At 40.4% G+C, this 23059-nt stretch overlaps 1 protein-coding gene across 1 annotated transcript in view; it reads left to right on the top strand.

Annotated features, from left to right (window-relative positions):
• The window catches only part of adam19a (ADAM metallopeptidase domain 19a), a 219235-nt gene that overhangs the window by 148979 nt on the left and 47197 nt on the right, over window positions 1-23059 (top strand). The window contains exons 7-15 of the mRNA XM_046064116.1: window positions 144-209; window positions 806-877; window positions 1158-1324; window positions 4887-4971; window positions 10187-10329; window positions 10553-10730; window positions 18060-18149; window positions 20562-20757; window positions 22133-22241. Of these exons, the coding sequence (XP_045920072.1) occupies window positions 144-209; window positions 806-877; window positions 1158-1324; window positions 4887-4971; window positions 10187-10329; window positions 10553-10730; window positions 18060-18149; window positions 20562-20757; window positions 22133-22241 (1106 nt within the window). The remainder of the gene's footprint in view (window positions 1-143; window positions 210-805; window positions 878-1157; window positions 1325-4886; window positions 4972-10186; window positions 10330-10552; window positions 10731-18059; window positions 18150-20561; window positions 20758-22132; window positions 22242-23059) is intronic.

Here is a 23059-nt window from a genome sequence, read left to right on the forward strand (position 1 = left end):
TTCCCAAACCCCCTCATGTAGTATAAGATAATATATTATAGTATAGTACAGTACAGTGTAGTATAATATAGTATAATGTATGATATAGCAAAACAATAAGACTGATGTCCTGTGCATAACCATGTCTCTGTCTTTACTGTCAGGTTAAAAGGAACACCTGGGGTACAACCAAGTACATGGAGCTGTACATAGTGGCTGACAACACGCTGGTAAGCTGACACTAACTCTCCACCTACCCCATCCATTCCACGGCAGAATAGTCCTGTGGAGTGTGGTTGCCACATTTATCCACGGACATCACGCAGCCATCAAATGACACCAGAATGGAAACAATTATCTCATAATGTAGAGCTAATGTAGCTCTTTCGTACTGAAAGCAGTGTGCTGAAATGGCGAAGCAAAAGCATGTGGAGATGTGGCGGAAGGATTTGTCTGCTTAATGAGGTAGCATATTGAGGTGGAATCTAAAGGTGGATAGGCTTTTAGATGGACACTAAGCCGCCGTGATGAGATACTATATTTTCATAAAAGTCCGTTTAGGGTGCTGTCTGCTACATTAATGCCATGGTAACAGCACATGGTGACCAATAAAAGTCTGGGGCTCTCCTTCTGTAATTGGTATAATTATGATGATGGACCGGGGTAGCAGTGGTAAAGCAGGACTGGATTGGTTATAGGCTTTTTTTGTGAGTCATCAGTCCCTGTAGGGAACTTTAGAATGAATTGTCTCTTAAAAATCTTTTATTTTTCTGAGTGTTGACCCCTTTCATGCAGCTAATATTCCCCCATCCTCCCTGTCCTGCAGTTTAAACGGCAGAATAAGGACTATGAAAAGACCAAGACGAGGATAATGGAAATTGCCAATTATGTGGATAAGGTAAGGCTGATAGGTTGTCTACTGCGAGCTTCAACAAGCTAATAGATATTGTTTTTGTCGCAAATCTGGATGTCAACTATTACTGAAAAGAGTACACAAATATCTACAGTTGTATGAAGTGTCATCAGGATTTAATCAGGGCTGTCCTTCCCAGCCCTTCAGGGGAGATTGGGGAGAAATTGCCATGTGTGAGCAGACTGTGTTATGGGAGCTTATGACGTGATTGTGGACAAACCAATGTTTGTGGTACATATTAGTTGCTGTTTTTTTGCGTGTCCAGTTCTACAGAGCTCTGAACATCCGTGTGCCTCTGATTGGTCTGGAGGTTTGGACCGACAGGGACCAGTGTATCGTCACCGAGGAGCCAAACGCCACCCTCTGGTCCTTCCTCCAGTGGAGACAGAAGCTGAAGTCTCGCAAGAAGCACGACAACGCCCAGCTGCTGACGTGAGCTATGGACACATACACGTGCACACACAGTTACACCTAAACTACACCAGCCATGTAGAAAAACAGCACATCAGCAACACAGCAGCTGTAGAGTCCTCTGTCTGTTTGATTGGGTTCATATAGGGTTCTGGATCTGTTCAGCCACAGCTCTGCTGTGTACTCAGAAGCATATTTGCAGCACTTACAGCACAAAACACAATCAGTTTGGTTCCACACGTACTGTAAGCACCCAAAAACGAAGTCGACACACAGTTCCGCTGCTCACCGGAGCAAATGTCTCATGACTGTTGATAGACTATTGTTCACAACTTGTAACCAATCAGGGACATCAAGCAAGACTCCAGAGTGATGATTACCTACAGACAGAGAAAGGCAGCTGGATCAGAGCCAAAGTAGTGCATTTTAATAAATAAATGTAACCCTAACAAAACTACAGATCGATCCGAACCTTGAGTTTTGTGATCCGTTGCATCACAAGTGAAGTAGCATTGATCACTCTGAGGGTGGGATAAATTTTGTCCCCACCGGGGATAAAAATAATTCAGCAGAAGCAGGAATGTACGAACCAGAAATCCCACGCTTCCCCCCCCCCAGCAAATCGCACCCTGCTATATACTAGAGTTTACTATAAAATAACAATGTATAAAAATGACTATATGAAAACATTGTGATAGAGTGAAAGGTGTCGCTTGTAGTGATGAACCTACAGAGAATTATCAGCTGCCTTGTGTTGCTGCATTTTGTAGCATGTTACTGCCACCTGTGGAACATTGGAATAGATAGAAAAGAAAAGATAGAAACACAACAGGGACCCACGGATTGAAAAACTGCTCCGTAGCGCTGCCAGAGGTTAAAAGGTCTGCAGGGTTCCTTTTAGGTTTTGCTCCCTGTAATTGGTGTGTGGAAAAATGACTGGACATTGGATGTGATGTCACATTGTTGAAAACAAGCTAGGTCACGTTTAACAACAATAAATATATTCATACTTATATGACAGCCCACTGTTTAATAAGGTTGAGTAGAAAAGTAACGGCAGACGATACGCTGTGATGTTTCACTTTACAAGTTTGCTATCACATCAGAAAGGACCAAAACTAGTAGTGATCATCTAATACTGACAAAGTAATACTTACAACAGTAACTACTGTGCAAGGATCACTTTGGTGGATTTACTGTACAGTCTTCCACAACAGAGAGAGAATGAAGCTGAGTAAGACATCAACTGAGAGACAGAAACAGAGAGAAATGGGAGACAGAAGGTTTCCAGATGCAGCAGTGAAGTTCCCTCTCTTCTGAAATGTAAGCTAGAGCTAGCGCACACAAAAAAGCCTGACTGACTATATAATACCTACTGCTACTGCAAAGTGTGCTGTGGCAGGGTCGGGGAAACCAACTCCGTTATGTGACGTCATTGGATGCAAGGGGACTTTTTACATCATGATTTCCATGAATCCTTAAGTATAAAATCACCAAAAATGCAATCTACAAGTAGCTCTTTAAAATGTAACGCACCAGCAGCACTGAGGCTGAACAGATCCAGTGCTGAAACTGACAGTCGACCAACACCAGTGCTCGGCTTAGTTTAGGAACAAGGTACAAGGTTGATTGTTCATTAGTCATTATACAGCACAAGGCTCCATTATGAAAATATGGTAACATATAAAATAAAATAAAACAATATAGTTATTTTTATACATATATAACCTACATACACGTATACACCCAGAACATTCCGCAGTGCATTTTTTGAATTTGCATCTGGGGTGAATGTGAACAGCAGAAACCAGATGATGATATGAAAGTTTCATCTTCACAATAAACAGTCTGATATTTGGGAAACAGAGTCCTTCTTGACTGCGTTTGAGCAACGAGTCCACCTCCTCTCGTCTTGCGGGAGTCTTGCGCTGACAGCTTGGAACATGGACCACCTGTCGAGTGCTTGATCCGGGATGTTGATGGGGCAGGTCTCTGTAACGATGTGGGCACAACAGTCTCTGAATTCCATTGCTTGGTCAACATGAGTCACTGCACCCGCCGTGTTGCCAGGTCCGGTTGTTTGGGCCGGGTGGATCGTGGTCTGCTGCTCTTTAATCCAAAAACCCTGTCTTCATCTTGCAATGACTGTAGAAAAAACAGATAAAAAACAAAAGTGTAGCAAAGTTTGACGGCTCTACTGGCTGCTGCTTTTTTTTCTTTTCTTTTTTATTTAAGTATTTAATAAAGTCTAATAATAATCACTTGAGAATTTTGTGATCACACGTGAGATACAGACTGGGAATATTGCCCTGCTCTATATGTACCACATGATCTAATCCGGTGGTTTTGAACCTGGGGAGGGCATAGTGCCACTGCAGGGGAGGCTTGGAGGTTGAGCAGACCTAAAGCTACATGAAAATGATTCATGTAGTGGCATAAACCAAAAAAAGTGCTCTGATGGAAGCAAGGCTATTTTGCTAAGCTGAATCTTTTGTTTTATTTCGCCCGTGTTGTTAATGAATGATTTTGCTGGAGCCAGGGGGCTTCAACTTTTTTCAGCTTCTGAAGGGTGACAGAGAAAGGTTGAGAACCAGTGATCTAATCAGAGATGATGATGTGACATTTCATCACAAAGTGATCCTAAATACAGGTGTGTGTTTAGCTTTACCGAAAAACCAGAGGAACCGCATTTCTGGTTACAATGATGGCAGGGACGTGAAATAAAAGAAAAAAACAGAGTAGTGGGCCAGTGTATTTTCTCTTACTTATGTTGCTGCTCTAGTTAAGTTTTTGGCTACTCTGCTCATCTCTGACACCCATTCAGTATTGAGTCATTCCTCCACTGACATTCACCTCAGGAGGAGCTAATCAGTTGAAATTAGCTGCTTTTGCTTTTGTTTGTGTGCCGACTCTCTACCCTCCTGATGTTAATACATGGGCTCATAATCATCACTGTGACTCAGCTAATAAGAAAGATGATTAACTCCACCCCCTCCCCCATACACCTCACATCCCATGATGAGCTTCTGTGTAGCTCTAATGACATAAAAACACACCCAGCTTTGGGTCAGATAATTTCACCTTTTGTTAGTGTATAAATTGACAAATGAGTAGTTAATCAGAGATTAAATTAAGCTAAAGATCTCGCTTCAGTTGGCTGTAATTGGCCAAACAACTCAGCATGCCCGCAGTAGCAGTATCGCAGCGTGACTGTTGGCATACAAACACTGATACACACACACCCGTACATTCGTCCATAAGCAGTAAATTGTTGGCCCCTCTTGCTCCGTAATTAGCTGTGCTGACACCAAAGGGCCTATTTTGTTTTGATTCATCATACAGGGCTTGATTTTGTTTTTGGATGCTAAGTGACAACTGCCAGGGGACCACATGGTAGATTATGGGTTCCTCGCACGCCCTCGCTCACATCTGACAGGGTTGCCATGTCTGCCTCTGTGCACCACTGTTTCATCTGCAATCAATGTGAATCCACTGTGGAGTCTGTCAGTGAAGAGGGAGGAGATTGAGGTTAACTGATTTTCCATTATGTGCGTGTGTCTGTTTGTTTGTGTGGCTCTGATAGCGGTGTGATTTTCAAGGGGACAACTATCGGGATGGCACCGCTGGAGGGGATGTGCAGCCTAGAAAACTCTGGAGGCATCAATGTGGTATGTGGGAATACATTTCTCCTCCTCTCTTCCACGCTCTGTCATTTCCTCTCCCTGCTCTGTTGTCTTTTCACTCCACTTTTCCCCTCACTCTTTTCTCCCAGCTTGAATTTCTCTTCTGTTGATTGTCTATGCTTTGTGTGCGCAGAACATCCAAAATATAGTCGCTTGGTCATTTTGAATTAGGATTTCCTTTAAGGTTCAAATTAAAATTAGGATTGATCAGGATTATTTTAGGGTAAAGATGATTGCGTGGTGGTGAGAGGTTAAAGCTGCACTAATCAATATCAATAAAATAATGGATCAAGTGACGATGTGTTGAACCCACAGAGAATTATTAACCCAATTTGTTATAATATGCCTTCATGGCTCTTGTGAATGTGCAATGAAGTCGCTAAAAGTAACTGTTTTTGAGTCCACCTGATGCAAAGCGCAGCGCGAGTGTCATTGAGAGTTTCCAACTGACGCAGTTGTCATTTGCAAGCGCCCACATTGTTTAGATAGCAAATGCACTTGCGCCAATCTGTGCGCCCATGGGAGTGTTGGCCTTAAAATGAGGTCTGGCCAGGCAAATTGTTGGCACATTGCTATCTTTAGGCAGCAGAAAGCGATTGCGCCAAACAGGTCTAAAGTCAACGGCCCAGAATTTGACTCTTATGTTGACTTGTTATTTTAAAGGCGCATTACTCTGATGGTGAGAAAGACAGCAGTGTAACTTCATTCATTATTTAAATCTCCCAACACGCCGACAGGATGGGTCAGGATCTAATGTTAATTTATGTTCTGTGTACTTCTCCACAAACAGAAGGTCCCACACACTCCAGGTTCATACAGGGAAACTGTTAGGAGCAAAGCAGCCGTCCACCTGATCAATCCTGAGCTCCATCAGAGGTCTAAATTATTTTAGAAGCTAAAAGTTGAATTCTGAGTTTCCTCTGTCCTGTCATATCAAGTTTAAAACTTTTCTTTTTTGCTGCTTTAATATCCAACAATATTTGCTGTGACTTTATTGCGCCCAATGAATGCCATCAGCCTCTCTAATCATAAAAGGAAATCGTTAAAGAAAACACTCATACAGCAATAAAACACAGAATAAAGAAAGCACTGGAAGAGAGAGAGATGTGACCCACAACCTGTTCATCCAGCCAGTGAGGATCCAGATGTTTCATAGAGGAGACGACGTCTGTCTGTTACCAGACTGGAGTTCAGACACTTCACTGATATAGCACAGAGCTGCAGAGGAACATTAGGCTTCATGATCAGACACAGTTTTTATATCACGTGTACACTTCTGTCAACATCCCCCCCTCTGCTGTGAGTCGGCCTTTCAAACAGTCAATTATGATGGAAATGTACCAAGGAACAAGTGCACCTGGCTTTTAAAGGGGATGGGAGATGACACTCTGACTGGTGTATTGTCATGTTACACCGATAACACACCCATAACAAATTCACCTTTTGAACCATGCGCCTGGCGCACTGACAATTTTTTCCGCCGTTAAACTAGCAAAATTGGAGTTGGCCACGCCCCAAACGCGTCACGGCTTGCGCTTAGATGGTAAAAATAGGGCCCAAAGAGTCATCCTTAAAGGGTAACTTTTTAAAAAGGTATTTTTTAACAGTTTTTATGAAGGGGTAGCTTTCGCGAGAGCAGTGTAGACGGGTTTCTGTGCAACGTCATCACTAAGATGTGCGCGCAGCCAGGGGGCAGAAAGCAGCGGCGTATCAGTTTATACGGCATATCTAGCTGCAGTGTTGGGCAAATTACTCAGAAATTGCAATGAGTTACTTTTTACTTATTACTCTTTAAAAAGTAATAATATTACTTTAACTATTATCAGGTGTTAAAAGTAAATAGACACGTTACTCGTTCTGTTACAATTACTTTCAACCACCGCACCCCATCCTTAAAAGTGACGGGAAACCTGTTTAGCAGCGCATTTTAGATACGAATCCACTTTTACTGGAACAATAATTAACCTGAGGCGTCACTGCAGCCTCTCAGACCAGAGGATGCTGTATCGTATAAGCTATGGATATAGGCCGACATTTTAGCTAATGGCGTATTCATAACAGCATCAATGAGTATGATTTTTCAAAGCATTACATTTTTTAACGCCTGTCTGAGATAAAAAAAAAAATCAAGCAAGCGTCTCGACTTTTGAACTAACGTTACTGTTTTGCACATGCGTTTATAAGAGAAGTATTCATCTTTTACTAACACAAAACATAGCTTAACGCCAGTCTCCCCTGCCGAGGGGAAGTTTCACGTTGCTGTGCTGCTTTAGCAGATGCTTCAATACAAAATTGTTCGCGGTTGCTGGTCGCACAGAGTTCTTGTATCTCTAAGTGTGACACAGCTAGGACAAATGGCAGTACTTACAGCTGTGGAAAAAACACCTCTTTCCATCGTTCTTCCTTTAGCTTTTTGGCTAGCAGCTGATTTAAACAACATTACGTCCGGTGTTGTTTTGTTTCTGGTTAAGGAATCCTTTCCAGAGTATTGTCAGACACATATAATAACAATCTGAGCCTGTCAGCTGCAAAATCAAGTATTTTGACAGGGTGCAATTGCCCGACTGCAGCACTCTCGCTCAATACTGGACCAATTTCAAAAATGGTGTCTCAGTTGGTCACAGACCAAAAAACATGGGATAATTGGGTCCAGGTTGAAAAATACAGAAGTTACCCTTTAATTCATCCCATAATACATTTTGTGCCAAAGATATAGAAATGACAAATGATAATGCAGCACAGGAATGAAAGTTCAGGGTACCAATTGCTATGTTCTAAATGCAAGCAATATAAAAAACAGCCTAATTACGAGTGTAATGCCTACTGTAGTGTAATAACAAGTAGTCTCATGCCTTTATTCGTTTCAGTTAGTTAAGACCTTTCATATTGTGGTGTATAACATGTGCATCGGACACCACAATATCATTTTACTTTAAATTATGAAATAAAAGCATAAAATAAAATAATATAAATATAATATAAAATAATGCTCACTGAACGTGTTTCAAGAAAGTTAATTGTAGTTTTTTGATATTCTCTTTTTATTGTCCAACAACCATCTCAATGCAGTAAAGGTTTCTTCCACTTAAGTTTGAATGGCTTCATTTTTATTTGTAAAAATGAACTGACTTGAGGGAGGAAAGTAAACTGCTTTATACTTGCTTAGGAACAGCCCAGTCAGGAAAAGCAATTTTTTTTTTTATTTCAAGAGCTCTGCAGTACTTCAAGGACAGGACACTGGTGAAGCTCCTCTTGTTCGGTGTGGGATTTTTTAACATTCACATCTTGTCTGTTTGCCTGCAGCTTTAAAATACCCACTATGGGGTATTATTCAGCAGCTGTATGGCTTCATATGTGCAGCAGTGGCCTGAATCAACTCCGCTGGAGAGATCGATAGCTTTTCCAAGCTTGATTAGCTTCTAATAGGCTGTTTGCTCTCCTGCGGGCAGACTTGGACTGTGGAATCCAAATGTCCTGTGTCTGACCTAGCTGTGGAGTCACCGCTCACCACCACAGAACCAGCACACACCTCACACACACACATCCTCTGTGGTTTGGCCCTCAGACCTCTAAATAGCATGTGGATGGATGAATTGCACTCAGAAACATCAGCATTTCTAGACAGTTAACACATCCCTATTTAATACAGTATGCATAATTCAGAAGCAGAGCTAAGAGTGAATGACAGCTTTCAGCAGATCAAAGGGGAGCTAAATACATCCGAGTAGATATTGTATCTGTTTCTTAATTCTTCAAGAGTTTAGATTCAACTTCAAACACGTGTACTGAAGATGTACTGTTTGCCATGAACTGTTTTTGCACAAAATTTTATTTTCTGGCAGTGTGTTCCACTGAATGCTTTACACCAGCTGGCCATGTAGCCAGATGGTTCTACACAGGGGAAAAAAACTATATTTTATCTTTATATGTCTATGTCTTTATATATCTATATTTTTTATCCACGATGGGATGGCAATGTAGGCCGGTCATGTGGACCACCTCTGTAATCCAGACAGACATTTTTTGACAAATAATAGAAATTTTGTAGACATGCATGGTCCTCAGAGGATGACTTCTAAAGACTATGGCGATCCCCTTAACTTTTTATTAAATGCCATCGTCAGGTCAAAATTTTAGTTTGTCCAATAGTGTGGTTTAGGGCCACATACTGTCCCTGCACACACTGACACTCCCATCAGCCTCAGCTGTACTTTCTGTTTAGTGCTAACTAGCATGCCCACACACAAAACTAAGCTGGGGTATATGGTAAACAGGATATACAGGTCAGCAGTCACATTCACACCGATGGACAATTTAGATGGGCCAATTAACCTGACCTGCAGCTCTGTGGCAGGAAGCTGGAGCACCAGGAGAAACCCAAGTGGGGAAGGCGGAGAACATGCAGACTCTTGCTAATCAACATGATGTTGGCATTGTCATGTAAAAATGTTGGTGTGCTGATGTTAGTATTTGGCTCATATAAGTATATTTGATACAATGCCATTGACTACCTGAAACTACCACTATATGATGTTATTTAGATGACTGTAGAATGATAGTAGTCATGTTTCTTTTCCTACTACAGTCTTCCTTGTGTTTGATGTGATCCCTATCACCACTCTGTTTACACCTGCTTTATGGAGGCAGAGGATGTTGCCCGCAAAACATGTATCCTCTTATTATATGCATCCTCTTCCCTTAAATCCAAATGCAATAAGTAGAGGGGCGTACTGTGTAAACATTAAAATAACCCACAAACTGTGACTCCAGTCAGGTGTGCCTGTTAAATACATCGCTTGACTCTCGGGCATGTGCCTGGGTTTGATTTATTATTATCCCAGAGGACAATACAAGGGCATCAAGAAAATAAAAAACCCAAAGAAAGATGTTCCTGAAGGTTCCAGGTTCACTTAGTGGCAATTAGATAATTTAATAATTATAGATTACACAATATAAACTGAAATAAGGTTTTAAGGTGACAACAGCATTATTACCTAATCTTCATCTTATACAGGGACCCTGACATCATACCTGCAGATTCCTGAATAGATTTATGCTAAAGTCACCTCAACTTCCTTACTGATTACTAACTAATACACAGTGTACAAAAACATTGCACATTGAAGAGAGGCTCCTGCATGAAGTATGTACTGAGTTACCCGAGTCATTTAAATGAGACCTCCCTCTAATTCACCTGCAGGACCATTCGGAGCTGTCCATCGGCGCTGCGGCCACCATGGCCCACGAGATCGGCCACAACTTTGGAATGAGCCACGACCACGATGGCTGCTGTGTGGAGGCCACCGCTGAGCAGGGAGGCTGCGTGATGGCTGCCGCCACCGGGTGAGCCTCAGGCGCTGCAACAAGCTGTTGTCGCTAACAGCTTGACATATGAATTACAGTTTCATCAGCTGCAGGAAAAAAAACATATTAATGTGGCTGCTTAAAGAACTTGTCTTTTTTTTTACATATAAAACCAAATTCCCGTACTGCTTTATTATGATCATCATTGAGCAAGGCAAAAAAAGAATAATCTATGTAATATAATTTTGCTGTCCCTGTCTAGGCATCCATTCCCACGTGTTTTCAGTCGCTGCAGCAAACGCGACCTGGACAGCTACTTCCAGAAGGGAGGGGGCATGTGTCTCTACAACATGCCCAACATGAAGGACCTGGTGGGGGGCAAGAAGTGCGGGAACGGCTTTGTGGAGGACGGAGAAGAGTGTGATTGTGGAGAACCTGATGTGAGCATATTTGTTCATTAGTAGATGTCGGAACTACCCCAACCCCATAAAACGGTCACTTCAAATGTTATTTTCTAAAAGGTCAATACTGGTGGTTTGGAAGGTTTCTTCTTATTTACTCCATTCTATGGTTTTAGATGTTTAATTTTTAATTAATGTTTCATTTCCATTAATTTCCAGATGGTCAACTTGCAAAGACTTAAATTATTCATGACTGCAAAACTGACCTCATGTTAGCTGTGATGTTCACCTACATCAAGTAGCTTTGAAGTTTACTTATTGTACTAAACTGAACAGAAATCAGTGGTTGCCTATTGACAAAAGAATCTCACCACCTTGGTGCAGTAAATGTTCTGAAGACTTCAATCATATCACACAGTCTTCACTAGCAGTGGAAATGATGATGTTCCAATTCTCTTGAAAAGTGGCCAACAAGAACCCAAAAGCATGACACAGAAACAGGCGATAAAACAGATGAGGACACCCTTGAAAATGAGATGATACATCTCAAGGGGTTATCCTGAATTAAATTCTAAATTTAAATTCTAATATGCTTCATTTCAGAGAAAAATATTATACTTTTGGTCATAGTTTCTAGTTAAATCACTGCGCCCGACTGTTGTTTGTCAAGAAGTAGTTCCAGCACGTAACTCCCTCTAAAACCATTCATCGTAATTTTTACATTTCTGTTTTTGTGAGGATTAAACAAACAAGACGAAAACAACAAATCTATCATATTGTCAACCATTAGCTTTAGAGGTATTGGAACTGATTGCTGATCTACTGATCAGCTCTAAAATGTCAATAAGGACATGAGAGTGAAAGTTCATTCTTGTCCTTGGAAATAGTAGTTTGACCAAAAAAACCTAAACTCTAGGTCCAGTTAGTAGCGTTTTTCAGAGTGTGCAAACTGTATATGCTGCTGGAAGACTGTGAGATGTGGTTAGGAAGCAGACCTTGACTTAAGATTACTTCGTTAAGCAAGTACAGGCTAAAAGGCTAATGTAAAACAGCTCACTTGCTGACTCTATGGCAACATTATACTTCCTGTTTGCACCACCCAAAGCATGAGGGGAATTGTAGTGCCAAAAAATATAAAAGAAAAAGAAAAGGAGTTTCAACATCCCTGAAACATGAGCTTTTTCATATAATATAAAGTGTGTGAAGTATAACATGAAGTATTTATTCTATTTGTTGGTTTTGAGATATCACTGGTGGGGAAAGCAGCAAGTTTTTCACCTCAGGTTTTACCCCGCATAGTGCAGCGTCATTGCGGCCTCATCATAAGTGTGCTCTGCGTTTCTTTTGTGCAACACAGCTGAGAGACTGCTTAAAGTTTCCACATATCAGAATAAAGTGTTTATGCTCAAAGGTTAAGTAAACCTTCTTCGGTTGAAGCAGCAGAGCAAATCGAAAACAGAGGAAGCAAATTGGTCGCTGACATCAGCAGCGCTGCTCACGGGGCTGTTTGTTATGACTCCCACTCAGAGCAGAGCTGACAGTCGCTCAGGCAGCTGACAGGCCACCTGTTCTTAGCATTGCAAATGAGACAAACTACAGAAGGCTGCTTAGTGGTCGCACCTTGTGATTCCCCCCACCGGTGACAAATGTATGGTTACCTTGCATACATATATTCATGCAATCCTCTTTTTCTTGATTTTCATGAAAGAGTCAGAATCCTTTCAAAACCAAATCTTTTACTATCACCAGTATTTTTATAGTTACAGTAATTTTATTTATCGAATAAGACAGCGATATACAGAAAGCGGGAGTGCTGAAAGTCACAGAGAGACATTTCACTTTCGGAATTTAAACAACGCTGGCTCAGTCTTGTTGTTCCAATGAAAATCACACTCCAAACAACTCAGTGCCTTTTGTTGTTGTTGTTGTTGCCCATAATCCCCTCTCCGTTCCTTCTGGCTGCTATAATTGGCTTTTTTGCTCTTGCTCAAGTCAACTCCCACATTTGTTTTGAGTGTAACCGTGACTTGGCAGAGGGTGCCATGGCAACGGGAGATGTTGTCTTTGTGTACGACACAAGAGCAGCAGCAATGTCACCAGGATTTTTTTTTCTTCTTCCTGCCAACATCTGTTGAAATTGTGGTTTGTCAGTCACAGTTGCCAGTCATCTGTCGTCTTGGAACTGCTACTCAGAAGTGTCTAATGAGTGAGTGTGTGTTTGATAAGTAACACTTTCTTATAAGCTTCCCTGTATAAAAAGATTTGTCTTTTAGTTGTTAGAGCCCTCCAATGCACCGTTTGAGCTCTGCCCTTCTGGATACTGAATGCTGCAGGGCAGCTGGACAGAATTCATTTAATAACAACCTGAATCAGAATCAGAATCATAAGGAGCTTTATTGCCAGGTAGTGTTTTACAAATATGAGGAATTTGCTTTGGTAATAAGGTGCTACATGTAGACAATGTAGCATGACTACACTGTTTTAATAAATTTATGAGAATTAATACCAAATTATGAATTGTAATATTCAGAGAATATTAATTCATAAATCTCTCGAGGGGCACCACCCGATATTCTGTTCGCCCAGGGTCTCGGGACTCCTTGAGTATGGCTAGTAATTAGACAATTTTTCACTAGTGATCAGTTAGTTAACAATCGCTCAATTATCTTAAATCAGTCAGTCAATCTCATATCGAAGGGGTAAGTTTATTAACTAACTAAGGTGACATAAAAATGCGGTTAAATAAATCAAAGAAATAAACTATGAGAAGGTGGAGTTCTATAGTGGGGAGGATTTGACTCATATGGCAGCTAATGAACGCAATTAGATGATAACTCGGTTAAATTTTTCTAGGAGTTTCAAGGATTAAATAGTGTACTAACCAACTATTGGACATCACTGACCACAGAATGCAGGGTTTTGGTCTTACTGCTTGTGTTTCTCCCAGCCGGGTTGCTGGTTGGCGGCCTCACGCTGGTGGAGTTCTGTGCGTTCTCCAATGTTTTGAAATGTACTACAAAAATCTTTACTCTCAACCAGACATAAATAATAGGAACCAGATAGACTTATTGCTAGACTCTCTAAATCTGCCACGAACTGATGACCATCAAAGCTGAAGACCAACAAGGCTCCAGGCACGGACGGATACACGTCTGAGTTTTACAAAGTGCTTCGGGAACCATTAATACCCCTGCTAAAAAATGCATTTAACTGGGTGCTAAAAAAGGGAGAAATCCCAAACTCCTGGAGGGAAGCCTTCATTTCATTTATTACAAAAGAAGGAAAGGACAAATTGGAATGTTATAATTATAGACCAGTGAGTGTTCTTAACCAAGACTACAGGCTATTCACTGCGATCCTAGCCAGACGGTTGGAATTCTGCCAGATATAATTCATCAAGACCAGACGGGATTCATAACAGACAGATACAGGACAACATTCGGCGCACATTACATGTAATGCAAAACATTATCAAAAAAAGTTTAGAAGCAATACTAGTGGGATTGGATGCAGAAAAGGCATTTGACTCTGTCAGGTGGGATTTCCTGTATATGGTGCTGGCACGATTTGGTTTTCATGAAATATTTGAATCTCTTCAATATCTTTATAATAAACCCACAGCAAGGATCAAAATAAATGCTTAAACCCTTTCATATTAGAACATGGTTGCCATCAAGGCTGCTCAATTAGCCCTCTCCTCTTTGCGATTTATTTGTACCCCTGAACCAATGGATAAAACAAAATGAAGATATAAAAGGTATAGACATAGAGGGGGATGAACAGAAAATAGCATTATTTGCGGATGATGTGATAATATACCTAACACAACCCACTGAATATCTTCCAGCACTCATGCCAACACTTGGGAACTTTGGTTTATTATCAGGCTGTAAATTGAATTTGAAGAAGACACAGGTCCTCACATTCAACTATGATCCGGATGGGGCTGCTAGAGAAGGCTTCAAATTCAATTGGGGAAAATCCATGAAATATTTGGGAGTGACTCTACCCCGAGACTTATCTCAACTGAAATCTATAAGTTATGATCCATTAATTTCGAGAATAAAATGAGATGATATTGTAAGATGGAACTTAATCCCATTCACAAGCTTAGTTTCAAGGGTAGAAGCAATCAAAATGTTCTCCCAAGGTTACTGTACTTATTCCAAACTGTGCCAGTAAAAGTAACAGAAAGTTTTTATGGAATGGGACAGAGTCATCTCTCAATACATTTGGCAAGGAAAAAGACCACGAATAAGATTCAGAACTCTACAGCTTCCCAGAATTAAAGGAGGACTAGCCCTGCCCTGTCTTAAGAGCTATTATCAGGCGGCACAACTGAAAACCATGTGGACCTTGTGTAATCCTGCCTACAGGGCGAGATGGAAGGACATTGGCCACACGTCCAATATTCCAAAACAGGCCATAATAAATGATAAAACACTGAGAAAACATCTTAATGAAGAGCTAAACCCATGGCTGAGTGTATCTCTTAACATTTGGCTTGAGATTGTATTAAAGAATGGCCTCACAGAGCAGAGTAGGTTACTGCGTTGGATTGCACATGATTCAGACTTTACACCTAATACATTAGATAGAAGCTTCAGTAGATGGGGCGGAGGACCAACAATATTTTGGGAGCTGTATAAGAAGAAGAAAATTAAAGGTTTTGAAGATCTAAGAATTCAATTTGGTTTAAAAAATCAGGATTCCTACAGATACTTACAGATGCGGCATTATATGGAGAGAACGATAAAAAAGTCCAGTTTAGATGGGGCAGAGTCAGGAATTATAAAATTATTTCTTTTAGCATATAAATCAGATCTGGGCAAGAAAGTACTCTCAAAATTGTATAAAGAAGTGGCTGAGAAAAAGCCTATAATACATTATATATAAAAGAAAACTGGGAGAAGGAAGGGGGTTGTATGTTGTCAAAGGAGGAGTGGGAAGAGATCAATGAACTGCAATGGAAGACAACATACTCCCTTTCATGGGAGAGTATGGTTGGCAGAACATAGTGAGATACTTTATTACACCAGCACAACAGATCTCTCGGGATACTAAATGTTGGACACTATGTGGAGAAAATAATGCCAATCACTTTCATATCTTTTGGGAATGCCCCTATATCATACCGTATTGGCAAGAATTGAAGAAAAGCATGGAGAAAATTTTGAAAGTGGAACTTTCACACTTTTTTTGTACATTTGTTGTTTTGTACTTGGGAAAAGGGAACCAGAGAATAACAAATTCAGGGGATAAATATTTATTCAGAGTAATGTCAGTGGCGGGTAAAAAAGCCATCACCAGGAAGTGGCTGAAAACAGAGGTACCTAATGGAGGATTGGGTTGAAGTAATGTATAGTATTTTTATTATGGAAAAGTTGACTTTTTCAGTTAGACTAGAATCAGATAAATTCAAGAATCTATGGGATAACTGGGTTGACTTACGTAACACCATTGAAAACAGACTTTATTTGGTAAAAGCAGTGTATTTTATTCACCCCCCTTGGTTCTTGCTACAAATTTTAAAATGTTTATTGTTCACAAGATTGTTCAGCATCATCCTTTATCAGGAGTATGATGGAAAAGTGGAGGGCAGAGAAAAATCTACTCACTTGAGGTTTACTGAACTTTGTGTTTAATTGAAAATTAAGTCTATTTATGCTTTTGATGTGAGAGATGCCAAATGTCAATGTGACAATGCTGAATGGAATCAATAAAAAGTTAATAAAAAAAAATAAAAAACTTAAGAAAATATAAAACTATAGAACAACAACGATTAACAATTAACAACAAATATGAGTTTGCATGTTCTCCCTGTGTCCGCGTGGGTTCTCTCCGGGTGCTCCAGCTTCTGCCCACCGTCCAAAGACATGCAGGCTAGGTTAATTGGTGTCTCTAAATTGCCCTTAGGTGTGAGTGTGAGCGTGAGTGGTTGTTTGTCTATGTGTGGCCCTGCGATGGACTGGTGACCTGTCCAGGGTATACCCCGCCTTTCGCTCCATGTCAGCTGGGATTGGCTCCAGCCCCCCACGATCCTGTACGCAGGATAAGAGGTTGATGATGGATGGAAGCTAAAACTCTGCGTATTAGATAAAACATCTCATGGATCATTACAGCCGGAGACACCATCAAAACTGTGACGTGGCATGATTTTCAAAATAAAACACCCTGTGCAGACTCCTATATTACCAATAAATACAGTTAAAACAGAAACAAAATTTACAATTTAACTATGTAGCCCTATTTAACACAAAAGCACAAAAACCAAGGACAAGAAATCAACAAAATCTGAACAAGTCATTAGAATCAGGCAGGCAAAACGCTCTTATTCTGAAATGCTCCTACTTGTAGGCTATGTAGCCGAGCAGAGGCTTACAGAGAGCTTTTATCAAGAAAGGACAAATTAACAACACGTCAACAACGTGGTGCAAACTGAACGCTCCGCTGCTAAAGCACTTCCACTTTGAGTTGACAAAACCGCGGCACAGCCCCGCCTACGCCGGTTCGGCTGACTCCATCATCCCACACGTTTTGGTTTTCATATTTATTTCGTTTGTTGTTGTAAAATGTACCTTTGCCCGCTCTGATTGGTGAGTAGGGCTGTAACAGGAGGCGCATGTCGCTTGTGATTGGCCAAAAAGTGGGTTAGGTCACACAAGGATGACAACAGATTGACTTTATAACTGTTTTTTTTTCTTGAAGATATAAAAGCCATTCATTTTATTTATTTATTTTTAAATCAGTGATTTTGAGGGCGTGCCATACTAGTTGCTAGGCAAGTATTATGATGCTTGTGACACAAATAGGTTACGGAAGTAAAGGCTGGAATACAAATGAGCTGTTTTCTGTGGGAGATGGTAACTCCCTATGGGGCGGACTTTGGGCTTTTTCACTTGGCACAAAAAAAGATATATAATACAATAAAGGAAAGGGAAAAGGCCAAAAAGCACAAAATGACCTCTTGAACATTTGTGACTGCTGACTTCACATTTATTACCCTTTATTAATGTATTAGTAACCGTAATCACTGTTGACTTGATGTTTCACTTGATTAATGTCTTTTTTAAATTCATTACTCATGGTTGTTTTTTATAATGGATTTGAAAATGATATGTAATGCATTATTAAATCATGTATAAACATTAATAAGGCCATTTAAAAAACATTTAAACCTTTTACTTTTAAACCCTCAGTAAAGAGAGAGCTACTGCGTTAGGAAGAGGTACTGTCTGATGCATATATGTTGAAGACGACGTGAACTACAGTTGACTGGGTTTGGGCCTGAGTGTGTGTACACTTAGGGAATTCTGAGCTGTGTTCACTTAGTTGTGATAACAAGATTGTGTTTGTGTCTGTTTGCAGGAATGCACCAACGACTGCTGCAATGCTAATAATTGCACGTTAAAGGAGGAGGCTCAGTGTGCCCATGGAGTGTGCTGCGAGGGCTGCAAAGTAAGAAACACACACATATACACACCTGCAGTAGTCTCTCAGCACCATTAATTCACTGTCAGTCATCATGTCAGCGTGTTGACTTACTGTACCCTCAGCGAGTGTCAGCGCCCATCACAACAGGGCTTGTCGTCTTCACATCACACCTACACTTTCCATCTCTGCTCTCATCTCACTGTTCTAATGTGCAGCCTGACATCCCACTGTAATACCCAGGACTGTGAACCCAAATTCTACTGAGCTTTAACCTGACAGAAGAAACTAAATACTGAAGATGGCAATAAATGATGCCCTGTCTGCAGAAGAGAAACTATTCTTCTTCCCATCAAGTCTGTGTTCTTCTCATCATAATTTAGTTTCTTTGTTTTCCATGCTTTTCATGCTGCATATGGAATATATTAGTATTCTCTCATGTTTTACACAGAAATACTCGTTTCATATTTTAGCACATTTGAATGTCTTGCATTGTTTGTTACAGTTCTATTTCCACTGCTGCTATTTCATTTTTAGGTTGATTTGTAATCTCCTAAAGACTGTTTTTAATTTGTTTCAAAATTCCCCCTAAAGCTGCGCTATGAAAGGTTTTTATATAAACACTGGATGACAATGTGTAAAGTGAAAGGTGTAGATCAGGGTGAGACCCTTCAGCTGTACAGAGTTCTTTTAGCCTCCTTTACAAGGTACAAGGTTGTTTATTAGTCTTTAGCAGCACAAGGCGGCATTACACAACATATAGGTCTACATTAAAACAACATCCATCCATCGTCAACCGCTTATCCTGCGTACAGGGTCGCGGAGTTAAAACAACATATATAATATTTATATATATTTATTTATAACATATAAAATAAAATAAAACAGTACATACAGTTATTTATATATAAATATACATACACATATACACGCCGAACATTCACTGTGGTGAATGTAAACAGTAGCAACCAGATGATAATATGAAAGTTTCAACCTCACAATAAACAGTCTGACATTTGGAAACAGAGTCCATCTTGACTGCGTTTGAGCACCAGTCATCATCGATGTAAAACACAGAGTCCGAGTGCTTGATCTAGGATGTTGATGGGGCAGGTCTCTGTATAGATGTGGGCACAACAGTCTATGAATTCTGTTGCTTGGTCAACAACTTGGTCAAGTGCCATTATGTCCAGACTGGCTTTAGGAGCAGAATTATATCCAAGCTCCTATCCTGGCTCTCTTTTCTCTCCTCTGAGCGATCACCGCACCCGCCACGGCGCCTGGTCCGGTTGTTTGGGCCGGGTGGATTGAGTCTGCTGCTCTTTAATCCAAAAACCACGTCTTCATCTTCCAATGACTGTATTTGTCAGAGGTAACGCATATTTTGGTGTATAAAAGTGTAGAGAAGTTTGAAGGAACTATCGCCTGCTGCTTCTACAAGCACTGCCGGTTGCCATAGCCTTAACTCATTGTTTTAGTTTTCTGGCCCTACTCTAATCTGACCAACAGCAGCAGGCAGCTGTTTTCAGTGAAGAAGCTCTGACAAAACCTCTGTACACCACCTGCTCAGCAGCAAGTAGCGGCAGACACAGTTAGAGAAAAGCTGGTGAACATAGTGGAGCCAGATCATTTTCTGTTGGTGGAGACCAAAAACAGAGCTAAAAGGAGAGTAAATACCGGACTTAAATTCATCAGGTGGACACAACACACAATCCAAATAATTAGAATAAAGAATAAATAAAAATCTTTATTTGAATAGCACCTTCCTTACAAGAAATTCCTCTCGAAGTGTTTTACAACAAAGAAATTCCATGCATCAACTGCTTCACATTAAAAAAGACATAGAATGAACATATAAACAGGAATAGAATGCCATCATTAATGTAAAATAAGTACATTATGACAATAACATATTACATATAGTTATCTATCTTGAGTGCACTGTTCCCTCAATGGAAATTTGTGGAAATTTAAAATGATATTGCAGGTTAGATAAAAAACCTTGACCACACAACACGAGTTTGTAAAGATGTATCAGTTGTTATATTCTCTGACCGTTTTTTGCTCTGCCATGGCTAAAATAACCTGCTCCAAAGCTATTGGCCAAAAATGAGCTAACGGGCTCTTATTGACCCCCTTTCCTCCCACTCTCTCTCTCTCTCTCTCTCTCTGCATTAGTGTAGAACATACATGATATCTTAATTTTGTTTTTTGTATGAAGCACCAGATTCCCCAGGCTTGTTGGAATGTCATTAGTTTGTGACTAATTTGTGATTTATTAAATGGAAATTTACCAGGGGATATTCACCATTTAAACACACACATCAATTAAGATAAGATTTTTTACAAATAAATCTACAGGAAAGGGTTCATCCCTCTGAGATCTTTGTGTTATTTCAGATGTCTTGTGCTCTCTCCTCCCTCTCTTCCCACTGCCAGCTAAAGCAGGCAGGTACCATGTGCCGGGGGCCAGCGGGGGCGTGTGACCTGCCAGAGTACTGCACCGGGGCCTCTCCTTACTGTCCTGCCAACGTCTACCTGCTGGACGGCTCCTCCTGTCAGTACGGAGTGGCCTACTGCTACAACGGCATGTGCCTCACCCACGAACAGCAGTGCCTGCAGCTCTGGGGCTATGGTATTGAACCACACAATATGGACCATACACTCAACCAGCTCACTCAGTATTACAGACCTGTCCGTGCCCACAGACCAGTGCTCGTTTAAGCACTCTAAAAAGAGATTTACCAGTGCAGATAAAGGTCAGTGTTGTTATTTAGGGATTTAAATCGCTTTGTGCAGTGTAACAGCTAACAGATTTAACAACAGCCATACTGTACTGTATGTCAGAGTTGATTAATAAAATAATTAATAAAAAGCACTCATCAAAGCCAGACATATTTGTTATTTTCCCTCTCAGATGTGAAGGCTGCATTCAGAAGCATGGAAGCAGCCCAACATATAAGAGTGACATCTTGACTTTAATGTGCATCATCTTATTTTATTGTTCTGCCTTGTTTTTTTTAATTAGTTTTTGACTAAAAATTATGCTTTCCTGTGACAGTTTAAGTGCCACTGTTAGAGGCATTTTCAGATAGAGTTCTAGAAAAGAGATGACTTTATAAGAACAAAGTTGTAATGTAAAAAAAGTCAAAACATTATGAGGATGAAATAATAAGATACAGCAATAAAATTTCATTCTCAAAATATTACTTCTCTTTTTCTTTTAAGATTACCACTTTATTTTTATAAAGAAAATATCCTCTCTCAAATTATTTTAACTTTGTTTTTAAGATATAAGATTATAAATAGCTTCGGAGCTATTGTAATGATTCCACGCACAGCATCTGAAAAGTGCTGTTCCCAGAGTGGAGTTGCCATGTACCTCTGTTGAAACTCCACTGTGAGCAAAACCCATCTGATAGATGGTTTATTGAACGCCTAGTGTTTGAAATTGATATTGATCTTTTCATCAGACTCTGGCTTTGACACCAAACAAGCATATTTCCCAAAATGACTGACTGTTCTTAGAGTCTCATATTTGCAACACTCCTCTTAGCCTCTCTTCCTGGAGTTGTGTGTACGGTGGGCACTATCTTCATGATCATGTCTACAATAGACAGGCAGGTGAGACCAGCATTAGCTGTGAAGTCTTTTGCCAAGAGCCTGTGAGTCAGCACAAAAACATCTGTTGTCTGTGAGGGAGAACACTGGTAATGTTTTTAGCCTTAATAACAAATGTAAATGGACTGTACTGAGTTCTAGTCCAACCACTGAAAACACTTTACACTACATGTCCCATTCACACATTTATATACTGATGGCGGAAGCCACCATGCAAGATTACTCAAACTAATACACTCACACACCGACGGCACAGCCTTCAGGAGCAATTTGTGGTTCAGATACCTCAGCAGAGCTGTCGGGCAGATCTTCTGATTAGTGGGGGACCTGCTCTACCTCTGAGCCACAGCCTGACTTCAGAGGGCTAATGTGATACGTTGTGTTTCCAGGAGCCCGACCGGCCCATGATGCCTGTTTTGAAGATGTCAATGCAGCGGGGAACGCCTTTGGGAACTGTGGGAAAGATGAACATGGAAACTACATGAGGTGTGACAAAAGGTAAGAAATGCTGGTGATACTGACACATCATAACACACATAAAAAAGCATAGGCTACTCTGTACAATACAATACCGCACACATACGAAGGGCACACCTTTGGAGCAACTAGGGGTTAAGTGTCTTGCTCAGGAACACGTATCACAGTGGGAATCGAACCCAGGTCTCTCACACCAAAGGCAGTCTTAATATCCCCATAGAGACAACTTATTCATTTTCAGAATCTGAATGCTTTATTGATCTCCGAGGGTGAATTCTTTCTTGCAGATACTCGCAAGGCATAAAAAGAATAGAAATAATAGGTAGTTGAAGTTAGTGAGTAGAGAATATAATAAAGTATACAAATCTAAGAATATAATAATAAATGATATAGGCCCTAGTGTAATAATAATTAATAGTAATGAGTTCTGGCAGTGCTGAGGTGTAATGGATTAAAAATCCGTAACTCAGTAAAGTTGAAGTGATAAAGAAAGAGAGAATGATAAATGAAAAGTGGAACAATGTCTGACATTTGTTATATGTCAAGAATTTTATTCAGAAATATTCAGCTGTTTTGGGGCTGATTTGGGTTTTTTTCATAATTGACATCCCTGGCCTTGGAAAAACTTGGTCACATGGAACATTTGTTGCTGGCAAAGAGAAGTATTTTTTTGCCATCATAGGCCTACAGGTGTGGATATACTACAGCACCTCGTTCCAATAAATCAAAGGATTGTGTGTCTTTGGAACAAATCTGTCAAATGAGTTGGAGGCTGATGTGCGGATTGTTCCAAACGTAGAAGCGGCAGATATGCCACATCTTTAAACAGGGGTGAAACG

The sequence above is a fragment of the Micropterus dolomieu genome, linkage group LG12 (assembly GCF_021292245.1).
Source record: "Micropterus dolomieu isolate WLL.071019.BEF.003 ecotype Adirondacks linkage group LG12, ASM2129224v1, whole genome shotgun sequence".
Lineage (NCBI taxonomy): Eukaryota > Metazoa > Chordata > Actinopteri > Centrarchiformes > Centrarchidae > Micropterus > Micropterus dolomieu.